General features: G+C 41.1%; 1 protein-coding gene across 1 annotated transcript; it reads right to left on the bottom strand.

Annotated features, from left to right (window-relative positions):
- Window positions 1-3,015: 3,015 nt before the first annotated feature.
- Window positions 3,016-19,384, bottom strand: LOC118795431 (the record flags this gene model as incomplete). The annotated part of the gene is made up of 5 exons (XM_036553930.1): window positions 19,196-19,384; window positions 18,408-18,526; window positions 18,156-18,321; window positions 3,898-4,149; window positions 3,016-3,708 (listed from the first exon to the last, which is right to left on the bottom strand). Coding segments are annotated over exons 1-5 (1,419 nt in total), but the record flags the coding sequence as incomplete, so codon positions are not given.
- Between the last annotated feature and the right edge of the window lie 651 nt (window positions 19,385-20,035).

Genomic DNA, 20,035 nt, shown 5'->3' with positions numbered 1-20,035 from the left:
GGTAGCTCCTCTGTACATTCTGCAACATATGTTTTAATGGGACAAGGTGCAAGGACAATGTAATTGCAGAGATGACTGAGGACACAAGAGGTTTGGGTCAAATAAAATAAAGTTATCTTTACTGGAGACTCAGGAGAAACAAAACAGGTTTGGTACAAAACAGTGTACCAGCGCACGAGCACGCACGCACGCACTAGGCATGGTAACTCAAGACTGAGCAGAGAAATGAACAAAGGGCAGGGCTTAAATAACAAAGAACACAGGTTTAAACAATAACTAATTAACACAGGTGAAAGACTTAATGAGACACAGAACACATAAAGTTATGTGGCCATCTGGTGGCCAACCCTGGAAGCAGCAGCCATATCCCTGATAATTACTGTCACAGTGGGTGGCATGTCAGGAACTATTTTCCAGACCAATGTATAATTTTTATGTCATGGGTCTGTGTTTAGTCCTTTTTCTCCAGATATCTGTCAATTTTATTGACCCCTAAATTGGGATAAATTCCTGCAGTGGTCTTTTTAGCTGTGAGCTAACAATGTTACTTACTCCAGTTATTTACTCGCCCATTATTTCCCCATTATTATCTCATTTGTGTGCTAATCTGGTCTATAAATAAAGTAAAAGGGCCCTTGATGTCTGCATATGAACAAAAAACCACAGCACCAGCATCAGATACAGTTCTATCCACTTCAGTTTGGAATCTCAGTAAGTCATCCATCTGTTGGATAGAGCTGAGGCTCCTATTGTACAACACCTGTCAAGTCTAAACTCAGAGGAAGAATCTATTGCCCAAATTGACACTTTCGTAAGTTTATTTTTACATACGTATTTAATATTTTTCTATTTTTAACATCTATGCTACTGGGGCTTGAAATACACATAACATTTAATGTTAAATTAGAGTTGTAAAGTGGGTCCTTGGTGGCCTGGTTGGCAAGGTGTTTACTTTCAATGCAGGCTGAGCCTCACAGCCAGGGGTTTGAAACTGGCTATATAAATTACCAGGAATGACTGGGATCATATAGCGGCAGAACAAATTGCAATCATTCCGCCAGGGATAGGGTTACATAGGTTGGCTAGAGTGTGCTCACTCTGTTGTTCTCAGACACACTGCAACTCACACACCTACAAGTTGCTTAAATGATGTCAGTGGAGTACCGCCTTTCCTCCAATGAGCTGTAGTGCGCTGTGTGACTTGTACTGCAAGAAATAGCCATCAACTACACGCAATTGCCGAGGTTGTATATAATTGGCGATTCCAAAAGAATTGCAGAAAGGGGAAAACCATAATAAAATCAAAGAGTACTAAAGATTGGGCATATAAACTCAATGGAAGTCAGGACTTGGGCTCTTGATCTCTGCAAGAGTTCCTGGAGTTCTGCAAGACAAATGTCTGGTTGCTTCACATTCTTTCCATGTCAGAATTAGAGGCAACCTGTGAAGTGAAAAGTTTTAGGAAAATTATTCCATTTTGTCATCAATCAGAGCTGTTTAGATATGGCCATCTAAAATATCCCTTACAGACTTTACTTTCTGTAAGCTTAATATTCCTAATATAATTCCAAACCAATTTCCCTGACATCTGTGTTTATAAAAAAATCTAATCATTGTTAATCCTGTGTCATATTCTGAAAGGTATTAAAGCAGTTCCAAATAGTTTTGGCTGAAATTCTCCCAAAGGTGTATACTCATAAATTATCAATAAAGGTTTTCATCAAATTTTGAGGTACAAGGTACAAAGGAAGAGGCCGTTGGGATGTTAGGAGCACTGGGGGTGTGATATATTCAGATGAGTTCAACTCTTGACCAAAAATGGCCAGGGTAGCCTTGCAATCTGTCCAACTGAGGGATCTCCATGAGTGACATCTTCCTGCAAGCCAAAGTGCCACAGAGATATCTGGACATGGTGGTGGCCAGGTCATTTCCCCTTCAGTAAGATGGTGGCACAACAAGGGCACAGAAGCGTACCCTACACACTTTTGCTTGCTTGACTGTCATAGGACAAAATGTTACTTCTGGGTATACACACACTTCAAAATAAAATGGTCAAACAAAAAGTGACACATTGCTATGTTCAATGTGCAACTGTTGGCAGAGTGAACTGCATATAGAGAGAGTGGTGCCATCTGAATTGCACTGCACAAGCAGACTGGTTCGGGGGTGGAGGTGTGATGGTGTGAGTTTATTGATGCTTTTTGCTTAATGCTGTAGAGACAATATTTAGGGTTCCATACATTGTACAGATTATTTACCTAACAATTACATGTAGGTTGATCACCTGCTGAGTGGTATTTTCCTCAGAGAGAAATGAACACTTTTGTCATGTCAATGAAATGTGGGATATGGGCAGTGTTGGCAAGCTACTTGGAAAGTGTAGTGTGCTAAGCTACCAGTTACTCTACATTAAATGAAGCTTCACTACACTGAAGCTACCCCCAGAGAAATGTAGCAAGCTAAGCTACACCAACACGGCAAAAGTAGTTTACTACATCAGAATTTTTAATTCATTTTTTATTTATTTTTTAAAATTGAACCAACTTAATGCGAAGTCAGTGCTATCTCAGTGATCAATATAACTGTCAGTCAAACAGATACGCAGGTAAAAATAAATTTAAAAAGTTTTACATTTACAATTATTCATTTAGCAGACGCTTTTGTCCAAAGTGACGTACAAAAGTGCATACAAAGGGCAAACGGGCACAAGAGCAAGGTGTGTACATGCCATACAAAGCAGATAGTGCTGAAGCTGAGCACCAGGTCAGTGTAGCGAGACAGAGCTAATCTGAACTAGGGATACATATATCAAATGCAATCAAGGGACGAAGAAGTACCGCTATGTTACCCTGCTACAAATACAAGGTGAGAGAGAGAGCTACAAGTACATGCCAAGAATCTTAGGTCAACAAGGTCAAAATGGCAAGGGTGTCAGTCCAGGTAGAGTCTGAAGAGGTGTGTATTTAGACCATGTCTGAAGGGTTGGATTGAAGGGGTTGTTCTCAGGGGGGCGAGGAGTTCATTCCACCATTGGGGGGCGATGCCAAAAAAACGAAGTTGTGAGGAGCGTGGGCCTTTCGTTCCGATGGTGGGAGGAGTGAGGCGTCCAGATGTGGCAGAGCGAAGTTGTCGAGCAGGTGCATAAGGTTGGATGAGGTCCTGGAGGTATGTTGGGACAGCGGAAAAGGTGAGAGTCAAGGTTTTGAAGCGGATCCTGGCTTCGATCGGGAGCCAGTGGAGCGATCTCAGCAAGAGGGTGACGCAGGAGAACTTGGGGAGGTTGTAGATCAGCCTAGCAGCTGCGTTTGGGATGAGCTGCAGTGGCTGAATGGTACAGGCTGGGAGGCCTGCGAGGAGGGCATTGCAGTAGTCCAAGCGGTAGAGCATGCTGGCTTGGACGAGCAGCTGGGTGGAGTAGGTGGTCAAAAAAGGGCAAATCCTCCTGATGTTGAAGAGGAGGAATTGACAGGAGTGTGTTTGTGAGATGTAGTCGGTGAAGTCCAGCCTGTTGTCGAGGGTGACACCCAGCCTCTTCACCAAAGTGGAGGAAGTTACTGTGGTTTCGTCAACAGTAATTGAGAGTTCTTGAAGAGGAGAGGTCCTGGCCGGGATGAACAGCAGATCGGTCTTGTCCAGGTTGAACTTGAGGTGGCTGGAAGCCATCCATCTGGAGATGTCGGCCACGCAGGCAGAGATCTTTTCGTTAACCTGGGGGGTGAAGGGAGGAAAAGAGAAGAGAGTGTCATCAGCATAGCAGTGATAGGAGAAACCATGTGAGTTAATGACTGAACTGAGTGAGTTGGTGTAGATGGAGAAGAGGAGGGGTCCCAATACAGAGCCCTGGGGGACACCTGTAGTGAGGGGAGTGGGTGTGGAGGTGGAGCCTTTCCAGTAGACCCGGGAAGATCTACTGGGCAGGTAGGACCTGAACCAAGAAAGGGCGGTCCCAGAGATGTCAATCTCCGAGAGCTTGGCGATGAGCAGCTGGTGGTTGACTGTATCAAACGCAGCGGAGAGGTTGAGGAGGATTAGGACCGAGGATAGGTCAGAGGCTCCAGCTGTGTGGAGGGCCTCCGTCACTGCCAGGAGTGCCGTTTCGGTTGAGTGCCTGGCTCTGAATCTGGACTGTTGGGGATCCAGGAGGTTGTGCTTGTGGAGAAAGGGAGACAGTTGGTTAAGAACAGCATGTTCCAGGGATTTGGATACAAATGGCAGGAGGGATACTGGACAGTAATTGTTCATGTCAGATGGGTCAGTGGTAGGTTTTTTTAGTAGGGGCGTGCCCAGAGCATTTTTGAGATCTGTGGGAACAAGACCAGTAGTTAGAGATGAGTTGATGATGGAGGAGAGATATGGGTCGATCTCACCAGACACAGACTGGAGAAGGGAGGAAGGTTCAGTTCAATTGTTTATTAGGCCTAAACAATAACCGGTGATCGTTACTCTCACTGCTCCAAAACCAATTTAGCTACAAAAACAAATTTAAAAAAAACATGTGCTCCACATAATAACAAAAAAGTGTCGAGTTCAGTTAAACACATGTATTTGTCAAGGTACGGCCATGTTGATGCCTTCTGGGTCAATTCCTCTCCGTCCTCAGTGTTACAGGTTCCCTCTGCCATCTTTCCACCAAGTAAATCAAGCTCGTATGTCTGTTAGGGATGTGCATCTCCATCACTGAGGCTGATGTGATACACATCTCGAAGCATTGCCAAAGATACATATGCAACTACTAATGCCATACGATACGATTCACCCCTATTGCGATCAGTGGCATTACTAGCATGTCATCCTGGGGTAGGCATTTGGATATGTGGGGTGGGCAACTATATCCAATATGAAAAGAGCCACAACTCAAAAACGTCTCTTTCTGCCTGTACAACGCAGGTTACTTTTCATTCAAAAATACTCCGATAAAAGCTGTAGGCCCACATATACAACAGTAAATGCAACTACAGTTGTGCTATTCCCACATGACAAAAAAATTACAATTGCTGATTATTTCCATTTATACTGTAATTGCAGTTATTAATGTAGTTTGATAAACACGAAATTTACAGAAATGAAGGATCAGAGTGCAGTACTAGAAAACTTAATGCAGAATTACAGGCTGTCATTTTCAAGCCTAGTAAGAATATCAGATGCAAGATAGCCTTGTGTTTTCTTTTGGAACACTGAAAAAAAGAAATCTGAAATAAAACAAATTCTCAACTGGTGTAGTCTATAGGCTCCCAAGGCAAAGATATATAACACAAAAGAAACTTTCTCCCTCTCCCTGACTGTTATGCCCACGGAAAGCAAGTTTGTTTATCGCGAGAAACTCGCCAATGCTTTTAAATTTGGATTTTTCGACCTGACTTTGCCCTACCAGATGTGCTACACTTTCACCAGTAGCCATGTCTGTGCTGATATTCTTGCCAAGCAGACATAGCCCGCACATGACACTGGATGCATGTTTTTGGAAGCCACTGTCTCGGTCAAGGGCATGTTTCCTATTTGTGAAGCCACGCTTGGTGAATATATCCTCCTTATCACTGGCACCAAACCTTACGACATGGAAAACAGAAAACTGCATCACGCTGTGCTGAATACTCCAGCCACGGTCGAGACTAGAGGTCGACTGATTGATCAGCTGCATTGATTGTGCTGCATATTAAGCCAATTAATAGGCAGGGACATCTGCGGGCAGCTAAGCGTTGTTGTGGAACACGTGAGACGCTGCCTCTTGCGGCAATCACATTGCCATTCTACCAGCATACCACTGTGATGTTCCCTAGAACTACCTGGTAACTTCCTAAGAAAACAGTAAGACTTAAATTCTTATCTTTTGTTCTTAATCTAGCCTTATATATTTTATTGGTTAAATATGATATGTTACTTTTGGAGAGAGAATGTGAATAACATTAGGCTACTTCGGTATTGATAGCAAGCCTTCACCCAGCTGTAGTTTACAGGTAGGCACGGGTACCAAAACCTGGTAATGAGCCCTGCGGCTAAATTATTAAAGTAGCCTGCATTGTATAGATAAGCCCTGACGTTATCAATTCTGTTTTTGTACCGGAGAATTTCTCTCCCTCGGAGGCTGCGTGTGAGGTGGAGCAGCTCTCACATGCTGCAGCAGTGCCTTGTTCAGACACAGAGCTTCTGTTCTTAGTAACGATGGCGGGGAAAACAGACCATTTCGAAAGCGTGATTACATTGTAGCCTACTGTATGGAAGCCCATTTCCGCCATTTAAAAGAAAAAAAAATCAGATCAGAAATGATTCAGAAATGATTCAGAAAACAGCGACGTTATCACCACACTACTGAGAAATTTATTATCTGCTAAATAAATAAATATAAATGTAAATGTAAATGTAGTTAAACTGGCTATGCCGCTCCTTTTTGGCTACTTTTTCAAGTCAGAGTCAGAGACACACACCCAAAAAACAGTAACAGAGAAGCTAAACATCACCCTAGTGCTTTAGGACAAATGCCATGCACACCATATGGTCCCGGAACAGTTCAGAACAGGAGAGGTATTGCTTAAATGAGAATTAATACAGGAGGGGGAGAGTATGAGAACAACTAATTTGTTTCTGTGGTGACTGAATGTGCTGCATCCAATGACGGCAATTAATTTGACACAGCCAACAATGATAGCAAGTGTAGAATTTGATCAGGAAATTAATCATCAGCCAGGTTATTTTCTGCACTCATATATCAAGTTAGTCTTTTGATGGGTAAAGATATGATGTAAGGCCTAAATATCAATATGATTATTTCTGATATGCTTTTAAACCAATTTATTATGATTTCAGCAAAAGTATTACTGCGTTGCTCTGCATTAGGCCATTTTCATAAAAATGGTGTAAAAACAGCATGCAGCATGCAAAAACAATTAGTCACTCACACCTACTGAATAGACCTACCTATATTCTGTAAATCAGTAGGAACGCATACCGTTATTAGTTTGTTATATATAGTTTGTTATTAGAACGACTGAGGCCAAAAATGAAGGCAATACTTTTCAGCCACAATGGCTGAACAAGCATTAATCCAAAGGAAACTAGATATCTGTATTTAACTTCCCTAAGAGAAGTTTAATCCCTTGGTATGGTGTGGGACCTGTCAGACCTATGTGCTTGGGAGTGGTCAAAGCATGAGGGGGCTCGCTTGTGGACTACACAGCCAGCCTCATAGCACTCACTCCTTGGGTTCCAGTGTCTGACTGGGGAGATAAACCAGCAACTGCTGAGCTCAGCCAATAAGTGGGCTTACTTTAGTGTATGCAAGGCACAAATATACATTTCAGCAGAAAGTCATGTGCTATTGATGCTGATAACGCATCAATTAATCAACATACGCACACTGGCTGGACCTAATATTGAGAGAGAACAGCAAAAATTAATTTGCCTTAAGAGTCACACATAGCTCCTTTGGGCTACACAGTCTACCTCCTACCAGAGAGTGAAAGATCGTGGGGATGCAACCAATGTCTGTTCCTTAGCTAGGAAGTGGCTAAAGTGTACAACCCTAATCAGGAAGGCCACTGATTCTTGCTCTTCCAATCACTCAAGAAACACCCACTGGATGCTAATCATCCCCCTTCTAGCCATTGTGCAGCAGACCACTTCTGAGAACAGACATGAAAGTGTGAGATGCATCAGTAATGGGACTGAGATTCACAGAGGCTCAGAGGAAATCCAGGAGAGCTGTCAATCTGCACAGCTGAAAACAGCACTCTAAGGAAAAGAAGCAAAGTCACAATGTAATTTGAATCATTTCTGAAGTGTGACATACTGTTATTATTTTGAGGTGCACCCCCACCAGTACATCAGGGATAATATAAGTGGTGCACTCCATCAGATCAAAATGAAACCTTCGAGGAAGTGAAATAAATTTGTATAAGATCAGGGAGTTAAAAACAGAGGGACATGAAGGTGGTGCCTGTACCCAAAGTACTTAAGATTTTGCTGAAGCATGCAGCACTGTCATCGTGTGTTTCATTTACAGTACAGCAAACCCTTTACATCAACGCTCTTGGCACAATTGCTTGTCTGAGCTTACTTTTAGGCCTACAGCATTATACAGGCATTAAAACTACAAGGAGTAATGACATACAAAAGTCCCACAGTGTATTACAGTTACAGGACACTTATCAGAGCATGGGCGCTACTCTACTGATGTCATCAGAGTAACTCCCAGGTACCCAACAATTCATAATATGCCTGACAGTAGTGAGACAATGAAGCCCTGGCCAACCTATTCACCCCTCTCCCCGGTGGAATGAGGGCAATTTGTTCTGTCAAGTGGACTACTCAGCCAGTTTCGAAACTGAACCATATGGCTCAGCCTGCAATCAAAACATCTGCAAACTGTGCCATTGGCAAACTCATTCAGTTAACTATTTTTAGAATAATTATATAGTTTACAAATAACTATTTGTAGACTACAGAACATCTATAGCTTGCACTGCATGAGATTGATGGTTGTTAGAATAAATGATAAGAAACAAATATCACACTACTTCTTCCCAGTCTTGAACAAGCAGAACTTGTAACACAAGGTAAGATTAACAAAGAGAGGACAAAAAACACCATAGATATGGTTTTGAGCAGAAGACTTTTGTTTATTCAGTGCTTTGTGTCTTTTTTAATGGACAGATTTTGAATTGTGGTGAATCACTTTTTTCATTAATTTCTGCTCTCATTCCTGCTTCTGGTGACTCACCTCCCTGATGGTTGCCATGGATGTCCTGCTCCCCCCCAGCTGGAGCACATTGCCTCGTCCCCAAAGACTCAAATGGCATGTTGTTTCAAAATTGAAGCCATAACTGACAGCATCGCTTTTCTAATTAAAGGTGTAGACTGTTTTCCATTTCATTTGCCCCTTGAAATGCCTGCCATAATTTAAAGGGCACCCAGATGTGTTCTTCAGAAAAGATGCTTGAAATAAATGACTTTGAAATATTGAAGTAAATGATTAGTACATGCATAAGCCGATCCAAGCAAACACTTTCTATAGGTTTCATTTTCACAGAAAACCAATGCAATTGCTTTGGATCTCATGTAATGTTATGACTTATAGTTTCTTAACAAAGTGATTGTTATTACTTGTTGATCTATGAACAATCACAAATTCCTGGTAGACAATCACTATGTTGTAACTATACAGACTTGTGTATACGGCTGAGGAAATCAAATTTATAAATACGGTATATATAGATATAAGAATATATAGTCACAATCTAGCCTGTAAATTTTCATTTACATATTTTCATGGATTGCTACCTTAACTTGCCAGCATGAATCAATATTTTCACATGAATCCATATCCTCACATGATCCCACAATCCATTTTAAAAATAACAAATTTCTGTATCGAGCTAGGATGCCACCAGGCATTTGGTCATTCATGACGTATGTCTGGTAATTGAGGTTAGCAGTTGGTACTGTTATTTCTATTTCTGTTATTTCCACTTTCTGTAGGTTATTTTGCTTTTTTAGATACACCTTTGAATGGTGTAAGATGTGATATTTCAGACAATAAATAAAATTTCTCTGCTGTTTAGAGAGATCATGGGTACAAAGACCTCTATTTAAACAATTCCCAGGAAAGGGGATTATTACAGCAGTGTCAATGCAATCTGATTCCCTTCAAATAAGGACACCAAATGTAATGACGATGACAAAATTGTACTTGCTCTGATATTGACCATAATATTTATATGAAGCAAACCTGATCAAATTGTGGTATGTTTCACAATCTCTCAATGTTTTGATCAGTGAAAATATCTATGAGAACCTTTTGCTGATTTATATGCCTCTTAAACTGCCAGAGATTATTTTCAACATGTCAGCAAGATGACAGCTGGCCAATGCATCAGTTGGAATTAGTATAATTGAGCTGATAGTTGAGGGATGGATACCAGTGCTGACACTGTGACACACCTATTCTGGCCAATATGGTTTAATAGTTCTCAGCAACCAAAAGACACAGGAGGCATTTAATGCTTAAATGTATCAAAGGTTGCTGCACATGGACGCAGTGCATTGACTCCAAATGCCTTTCCATTTTCATCATGGTCATGAACAATATTGGGCTCCAATGATGTTGTGGAACATAAGAATAAAAACACCACTGTCATCAGCCATTGGCAGTGTGAATGAGTGAGAAACAGCTATACAGCTTACTTTCTTGCTTATCCTGCATATGCATCTTTGATTTATATCTTTTTATGATGTTACCTAATAGTGGAAATATTTTTGTTCTTTTTTTTTGAATATATAATAAAATACAAACATCCTGTACAGCACAATTAAGGCCTTTTTGGACCCACCTGGCTCGCCTGACTTCAACACTCACCTGGATCTAGTAAATGACTCACCTGGTAAATGACCTGAATCTGTTTAATGAAAACATCACAGCCAAAGCATCTGGCAGCACTGAATATATACCCCCACTCAACTCAGCCAAGTGCCTGGCATCTAGGTAGATAAGTTTTGGCTGTTGACAAGTTTGTTTAAAATGTTGTGTTAGAAGGCAACTTATACTCAAAAGGGAGAATCCTTCACATATAAAGCCTATTTGGTCTGTATATGAAAGGCTTGGTGGTAGTTTTTCTTCTCTATTGAGTGAAAATCTGGACAATATCTCAATGTCTGAGTTTAAAAGGGAGGTGGGCAGAAAGGACAGATTCATTGTGGGGATTATTGTTCTTGAATGTAAGGTTAATATCAGCTCCATTATGAGTAGTGGGAACCCACCAAAAGCCACTACAGCCCACCACAAGGTTATTACAGTCCATACCTTATACACATCAGGGCCACAGCCATCACACTAAGGGGCATGATCAGATTTTAGTAATTTTTTGACCTCCATGACCTCATCCATAGTAATATCCTTAGACAATTCAACCCTGTCCTCCTCTGAAAGATAGTGGGGAAAATGTCCTCTGTGTTTTACCAGGATTTGTTGGGGTGGAGCAACAAAGCTGAGAATACCATTATGTGATTGTATTGCATTGTATTTATGTCTGTGCTGCCCCTTATTTCAGCGTCCCCATTGGGCTTCCATAGTTTAGTGCAATTGGAATTTTAAGAGAAGCGGTATGTTCTAATTCTGCGTCTTTCTCCTTTGGGCTTTGACAATATATGACTGTGTATATGTGCCATGAATTCATTCCTAATGTTTTTAGTATTTATATTGATGTACGTAAAGGTACGTGAGGTATATTTCACGTTTTGGAGTGCTTTCGTAGTTTAAGAAGTTCGCGGTAAAATGCGCTACCTTACGTTAGCCGCTAATTGTAATTTTATTGTTAATTTATTGTCTTTAGCATCCAATAAGATAATATCATATCGTTGCTCATTTATGATATACTAGCTTGCTTTCTACATCCTATAGCCTTACGTTGTGTTGTGTGTAGACATGTGTCAGTGGTTCTATATCTTTAGGCCTATCTTTGTATTTTGCAGTTTTACAAAGTGATCTTTCCGTTAAATAAGTCAATACATTACATCCTCCCCTTGGCCTTTATTGGAAGGACCTATTAGCTGTCTGGCTACTCAGGCACATTTTAACAAATTTTCTTTTGTTGAATTTCCCAAACTACATTTTAATGGCGAAATTAGGTTAGAAGACACTGCCTCTCACTGACCCAGCTAAAAACTTCCTTAGATTATTACCAGATTGACAGAATTTATGTCTGGCAAAAAAAAAAAAATAGCCCCTTCAAATCAGTAGTTAATCTAGACTCCAGCACCTCTTTGTAGAGGTGTTTTTGGGAAATGACTTGGAATCTTTTTTCACTATCAGTAGTTGTGTCCTCATTGTGTCCATTTTGGGCTGTGCCCTAGGAAATTATGGAACCACAAAAAAGGTTTTATCAGCTTCCCATAGGATAGAGGGACTTATGTCTAGATTATCATTATCTTCCATATGTAATTTACACTGATTTATTCATGTGAAGGAGAACCTGTTTCCCACAAACTGTCTGTTTGATAAATTGTCACTTCGAATGTTTAAGAGCCGGCCCTGACCAATTTGGTGCCCTAGACAAGATTTTCGCTGGTGCCCCTTGCATTGCAGCCCATTCCACCACCACGGTTAATTGTGGTTTTAAACTATTCTTTACGGTTAGAACATGACAAACACTTGCCGAACAGCGGAACCATAGGCAGAAATCCTTATCCAGCCCAGCTGGACCAAACATGGAAGAGTGAGTAGCCGGGTTGTTGTACTTTTATGTGCGGAGTATTTATCCTGCCAACTGCCCTGTGACTGCCTGTAGTCACCTTTGGCAGGAGTCGGGCCGTAACACTAGATATGCGGTCTGTCCTCGAAGCAGCCTATCACAAAACTGTATCAGCAGTACGTTCATGACAACAACTAAACAATGGCTGAAATGCTAAAACTCTCGAAGCACCTCCCACTGGCCATCTCGGCACAGCTGGCAATGTGGGACAATGCAAAAGATCCGGTGACTACGAAGACTCTAAACTCCACCTACTGACCTGATGAACTGTTGACAAGTTCCTCAGTTCACCAGTTCGTTCGGACTCCAAAGATTCACTGACTATGAAGACCTGGTGACTACGTGTTGCCAGAATCACTAGTTCTCAGTATAGCAGGCTTGGGCGACATCCGCCATTGACTGTGACGATGCAAAAGGAATCAGAGCGCATCCGTGACATTATTATAGGAATTAAAAGCAATATTAAATATTATTTTGCTCATCTATCTGCAATATTATTTTATATTTATACTTTTAGCAGTAGTATATTTTTTAGTAGCATATTTTAGGTGCGCACAATGTATCACAGTTGTTTATCACAACTGCAATTTTATGTCGGCTACAATGTATTTAATATTGACATCACATTTCCTTTTAACGTGAGTTAAGTCCTTATTAATAAATACTGACAAATCAACATAGCAGGCTACAAAACAAAACAGAAATGTGATGCATAAGCCTGTGCATCACATTTGTAGCGTACTGTGTCTACATTAACAACAAATAAAAATACAACATCACTGACTAGGCCTACAAGTATATTAAAATGTTTGGGCTCAGTTAGTTCAAAATTGTAAAACGAAGTTTTTTGCTTCGGATATAAGTGTGGCTCTTTTTCCTTCAGTGCTTTTTTAGTTTTAGCAAATGACATCTACTTAGGCTATTATACGTGTTAAAATGTGGGGTTCTATTACCTCCCTAAAGACGAAGTATACTTTGCATTATTGTTTGAATAGCACGGTGCAGTTTCACGTAACGAATATTACGATTTAATTATTATTAATTTCATTGACATTTGGTTTCACACATGCTGTTTTGCCGCAGAGCAGGCTAATAATGGACATGATGTTTGGAACAATGTAGAGTAACTTTTAAAATGCAATAAAACTATTTACAGATTTGTGTATGCCGCCAGACCGGATATGAAAATGAACGAATCAGTGAGTCAAAGATTCAAATCATTTTATTGAACTGAACGAAAGGAACTGAATCACTAAAAAGAATGGTTTTGAACACCACTAGTGTGTGCAGCTTAGGAAAATGGATATTAATGTTGAACGCCCTGTGAATTCGGATGGATTTTTATTGGCTGTCAGTGTTTTTATCGTTCATCAAATCGCTCAGAAAGTGATCCCAACGATATTGTTCGCCACTGTCGTTGTTGTCATAGTTGTGGTGTAGACTCCACCATCCACTTGAGTTAGAACGATTTTTAAAACAATATATTTATAGTTATCGTTATAGCAGAGGTGGAAAGAGTACTAAAATATTATACTCAAGTAAAAGTACTGTTACTCTGATGAAATATTACTTAAGTACAAGTAAAATTACCAGTCTAAAAATCTACTCAAGTAAAAATAAAAAGTAGACCATATAAAATGTACTTAGAGTAAAAGTTACTTAGTTACTTTTTTAACAGCGGGTGCTGAATGGCTCTTTTGTATAGTCAAAAGGAGAAGAGGATATCAATCCCAATCAAGACTTTTTTTATTTATACATAGCAAAAATAAATGCTACATGAGGTATAATGTTGCATTTTTCATTTTTGACTTTTCAAGCAGTCTGTAGACAAATACAGACTACAAACAAACACCAACAGTAATGGTGTAAATCTATAAATCAGAAAAGGTCCATAACCAATCTAAAGAAGACAAATTTCTTTATCAGGGACCTTACAAATGACCTTAACGGTGCCATCCCTCAATATTACAATGTACCTGTCCAATAACAAAACATGTTAAAAGAACTCCAAACATGTCAAATGGACTGCATGACAGCTACTATATAATTTTTTTAGCGCAACTGTATATTTAGATTACAGTTCTTTTATCTGTGTCTCCACCTTTTTATTCTCTGAATTTCCTGTTAAGTTTGAGCAGCAGTTCGTTTTCGAAGTTAGTGGAAAAGATTACACTGCATTTGCTTTTTTGGCTGCCCGTCATCCCGACCAGCTGCAATCAGAACGGCGTGCTATGGTTCAGTGAGATGTCTTGTTACTTCTTCAGCGTATGTTTCAGAGCACTGATAGACTTGTGGGAATTGTGCGTGATTGTGGGCAGTCTTAAAGACTAGCACCGGGACCTAAGCAGCCTCGAAATTGCTCACTACACAGAGTGTACACACAAATAGGTAGAATGCAAGTTTCATGTTCGCACGCACGCGATTCCCTTGTGCTAAAACCACTGCATCCGTTTACATTTATAATTTACATTTATTCATTTGGCAGACGCTTTTATCCAAAGCTACGTACATAGGTTACAGTTCTTTACAATGTTATCCATTTATACAGCTGGATATTTATTGAGGCAATTATGGGTTAAGTACCTTACCCAAGGGTACAGAAGCAGTGTCCCAGCGGGGATCAAACCGGCAACCTTTCGGTTACGAGTCTTGCTCCTTAACCACTATGCTACACTGCTGCCCCAAACTAAACTGCTGTTTAGTCTACATATCTGCAGTTATCAATTCAACTCAACATTATTTGTTTAGGATTACTGTCGGATGCTTTAAAACGAACTAGGTACAGGCCCCTTCTCGATTCGACATATGTTTTGATCACGCCAGGCTGATTAACAGCTAACATAATGTTGGCATAATTAATAATATCCTCACTTGCTAGGCACCATTACCATACCAACAGGTTGCTAGTGCAACAATGTCCACTGATGTATTTTGGGGTTATAGCAAGCTTTACCAGCTAAACAGTGAAAACCATTAACTTACCTCAACATGCTTGCGCAGGTTTGATGTAGAGTTTTTATAAGCAGCTAGTGTTGTCTCTTTGGGCAAACAGAGTTTACACTGCATGATAAAAGTGTTGCCCCTCTTGCACTTGAAGTCGAAGTGGTCACTTAAATATGGCCAGGGGTGCGATTAATTTATTTCAAGTTCATTTTCAGCAGAATTTGACAGGGTTTCAGTCCCAGCTGGGTCTTCACCACCGGGGTTCATTTTGTCGGTTCGCCAACGTTTGCACGACTCTCGCGCCAGTTCTTCCTCCCATCATTCATTGCAGAAGTTTTCTGGACGCTATTTCAAACTTTATATTATATATATATATTTTACTCAGTAACGGTTGTGATTTCAAATGTACTGAAGTACAATACTTCAAACAAAACATACTTAAGTAAAAGTAAAATTACACTTTTTCATAAGTACTTCAAAAAGTACAAGTACACAAAAAACCTACTCAATTACAGTAACGCGAGTAATGTAATTCGTTACTTTCCACCTCTGCGTTATAGTTATCGTTCTTGGCGTGGACGGCCCTTACTTAACCTGCATGCTGTGTGTGCGTTTTGTCAGACAGCCAAAATGGCAGCAGAGAAAAGGAAAACGGACATACAATCGTTTTTCAGTACACCAAAACGCCAAGTAAGCTCCCAGCAATATCAAATGCAATTTGATGAAATCTTCATAAGAAAGGAATGAAGTGCTTACGGAAATGTTAACATAATGGTGTCATTAGGCAAAGGAGACAGAGAGAACAAAACTGGGTACAGAGAGGCAGGGAGACCAGTACGCAGCCTCAGGTAAAGTTTGTTGAGCTTTTGTTTATCAGTATTTCTGTGAAGTGTGACTGTCCAGTAGAGATGCTTCACTACTGCCTAAACATAATTTTTACAGTGACCATGGCCTTTCTAAAAAATTTATGAAATAAAGAGTCCTCTCTTATCTAGACTTGTAAAAAGGTAGTATTGCTGTTGTGTTACATTGTGTTTTGGGTAGTTATGAGTATGGAAAACACCTTATTTCTATTCCAGGAGACAGACTGTTCAGAGACAGTGAAAGTGGTGGAAGAGTTAGAACCAGGGAGAGAGCTTGAGACTGCAGATCATGAGGATGATATTGCCAGCTGCAGCACAGGGGACAGGGGCACAGCTTGTTTTAGCTCAGACCTCAGTGACTGCACAAAGCCATACCAGCCACATCCCCAATTTATCGAAAAACAAACTCTTGCTAACAAGTCATTGACATTGCAAGAGAAATGGTTTCAAGATTTTCCATGGCTACATTACAGTCCATCAGTGAAAGGAGTCTTGTGTTTTTACTGCAGCAAAGGATTTTCAAACCAATCCTCTTTTGGACAAAGATGTGATGTTACTTTCATTAGTGCAGGCTTCAGAAATTGGAAAAAAAAACCATTGAAAAATTTACAGCACACCAAAAACTCCCAAGCCCACCGCCACTACGTGACTGTGAGTGCACATCAGCCGAATCCAATCAGTGCCCAGTTATCCAGCGCATGGGGTAAAAAGCAGGAGGTGGCAAGGCATTGCTTAAGTTAAAAATTGTTAGTTCTGTGCGGCATGTGGCAAGACAGGGACAATCCATAAGAGGCCACATTGAGGATAGTGGTAATTTATATCAGCTCTTGAAACTTAGGGCGGAAGAGGATAATCCCATTTTACTGAAGTGGTTAACAGAGCGTACCATAATGTACACAAGCCCTAAATCACAGAATGAAATTCTGAACATCATGGCCAATAAAGTAATTCTAAGCATCGCAACTGAAATTAGGTCTCTAGTCTAGGTCTCTAGGTCTTTTTAATTTTCAATCATTGTTGATGGTACTCAGGATATTTCTGGTGATGAACAGGAGAGTGTTTGTCTGCGCTATGTGGACCATGACCTTGTCCCACATGAGGAGTTTGTTGGGCTATACAGGGTATCTGAGACAACAGGCCAGGCCATTGCAAAGGTGATAGCTGATGTGTTGTTGAGGCTCAATCTGCCCATGTCTGGCTTACGTGGGCAGACATAAGCCTGATTTATGCTTCTGCGTCAAATCGACGGCGTACCCCTGCAGGGCCCTGCAAGTGCTGTGACTGGTCCGCTCAGTACATCATTTCTGGCATTTAGCTTTTCCATTTTCTCCCTCCTGCTATACCACCATTTTTAAAGTGCTTGTATCGGAGTTGTTTTCTGCGCGATAACCATGGATCAAGTTGAGGAGCGTTTAACCGAAGAAGTACGAAAATATGAGCACCTGTACAATTCCTCTTCTCCGAATTATAAAGACTGCCAAATGACAAACAACTTGTGGAAGGAAATTTCACAAAATATTGGACTGGAGGTGACGGAGTGTATGAAGAGGTGGAAGAACCTGAGGGACAAATATGTTTGTCTCCGAAAAAAGCTGGTATTGAGAAGTGGTGATCCAGGCGGCAAAAAAGTGCCAGTGTTTTATCATTTTCTGTCCTGGCTGGCACCACATATCAAGCACCGGGAAACTGAGTCAAATTATGAATCTAAGGTAAGTATAAGTTCATATTTTTTATAAGAAGCCTCTGTTTGGGTGGGCTAGTAAGCTAGCTAGCTAGCAATGCTGTCAGGTTGTAAAAACACATATCGCCATGGTAGCCTGTAACATTTGTGCTTTTAGTTTGTGCAAACAAAATGTAAGATAACATGCTGAAAATGTGCCTACATTGTTAATACGAATACAGTTACCTGTACTTTCACCAGTGTAGTCCTATGCAATTTTCATAGCGCTGCTAATCCATACCTTCTTAACAAAGACTTCTGGTCGCAAATCAGACATTGCATAGACCCCAAATGTAATTACCTGCACGGACAAAGACCAACCAACTATATCTGCTCTTTCATTATCACAGGAACAGACCTCACCCAGTTTATCTGATGCAGACACCATACCATCTCCTTCCCCTGTCCAGCCATCCACTTCATCTTCCCAGTCACCCTCGGTGTCCCCCCAGCCATCCACCTCACCTGCACAGCCATTGTCTGTGTCCCCCTAGCCACCAACTGTGCCTGCTGTGTGTAATCAACCAGCTTGTGTGCCAGCCTGGTCGCCTGTGTCCTGAGTGGGCCAGAAAAGGAAGAGGGACCAAGACGACTCTCTGGTAAAGCAACCAGCACAGCTGGATGAACGCCAGCTGGAGCTACAGCAAAAGCTGCTGCAGGACACCGATGAGTGCTCCAGATTTGGCCAGACAGTGGCCGATATGCTCTGGAAGGTGCCTGAGCAGCAGAGGCCTGATGTTATGTTTAAAGTCTGCGGGATGCTGTATGAGAGCAGTCAGCAGCAAGACTGAACATTTACACCCTTGCCTAGTTTTGTACTGTTTTCAAGTGCGCTTTTGTAAATAGTTAAGGCATTTTATAGATAGATAACATTGTATATAACAGTTAAAGTATATTGTATTCTGTATTGTATTTTGTTTCTGTTTTCAAGTGCACTTTTGTAAATAGTTAAATTGTTTTATAGATAATGTATATTACAGTTAAAGTATATTGTGTTGTATTTTGTATTGTATTTTGTTTTTACTTAAACCGTTGCCCTTGTTTGTTTTTTGCACCTTGCTTATTGCACATTAATAAACCACCAAAGTTTGTTTTGAAACAGTTTGACGTTTATTTACAATATTTACAATACGACACACATGGTTAGGTCATGGTTGCCAGTTAGCATTACTGCTTCATCACTGACCAAGTGTGCCACAGCACACTACGTCATTCTGCCATGGCACAGTTCCATGTGGTGACTGAAAGAAAGCCATCAAGTCATTTTGAACATCCATGGCAGCTCTGGTAGAACGGGCCCTGGACATCTGTGTTGGCTCTACGGATTCAATTAGGTTTGAGTCATTTACCACCACTCTTCGCCACTTACCACCAGAAGAGTCAGTGTCTGCAAAATGTGGTGGTATATATCGGCTTTCTGGGGTGCTCACCTCATCTGTGTAGGTGAGGTAGTTGTGTAGGACAGCACAAACTTTGACGACATCCACAGCTTTGTCCGGCAGGAACTCGATTGGCCTCCCAGGAATTCTCCACCGCGCACCCATGATGCCAAATGAGTTTTCAATCACCCGCCTAGCTCTGGAGTGGCGGTAATTGTACACTTGCTTGTCCATGCTCATGTTCACCCATGTTTAGAAAAACATACAGAGTAATGAACAACACATCACTGTACCCATATATTACAAATAATTTGTGAAGACACAATGTACTATGCGTTGAATTAAATGAATCTGTTACATACCTGGAAAGGGATGCATGAGATTGCAGTGTAGGGGGAAGGCAGCATCGGCAACTATCACATGAGGGATTTGGACTCCAGTCCCGGGAAGTTTAGCTGGTGGGGGCAGATTCAGTTTATGGTCGAGCAGCATCAACCCAAATCTGCTCTCCTTGAAATTGCCACCGTTGCTTTCTTGTCCAAATCCTCCCACGTCCACCATTGCGAAGCGATACCTGGCATCGCATGTTGCCATGAGGACAATGGAGTGAGGCCCCTTGTAATTATAACAGTCACTCCTGGCATGTGGCAGTGCCTTGATATTAACGTGTTTCCTGTCGAGGCTTCCCACACAGTTTGGGAAGTTCCACAGCCGCCAAAAATCTGCTGCTATAGCATTCCACTGGCTGGTTGAAGGGCAGGGCAGAAATTCTGGCTGTAGTGCAGTCCACAACGCTTTGCAGACCTCAGACAGTATAGAGGACACCGTGCTGGAAGCCAGTTTGTAGCTTGCCGCTACAGCCTGTTGGCTTCCACCAGAAGCTAGAATTCT

The sequence above is a fragment of the Megalops cyprinoides genome, chromosome 1 (genome assembly GCF_013368585.1).
Source record: "Megalops cyprinoides isolate fMegCyp1 chromosome 1, fMegCyp1.pri, whole genome shotgun sequence".
In the NCBI taxonomy this organism is placed as follows: domain Eukaryota; kingdom Metazoa; phylum Chordata; class Actinopteri; order Elopiformes; family Megalopidae; genus Megalops; species Megalops cyprinoides.
Note: the sequence above shows the minus strand (reverse complement) of the source record. Positions and strands in the feature narration are given on the sequence as shown.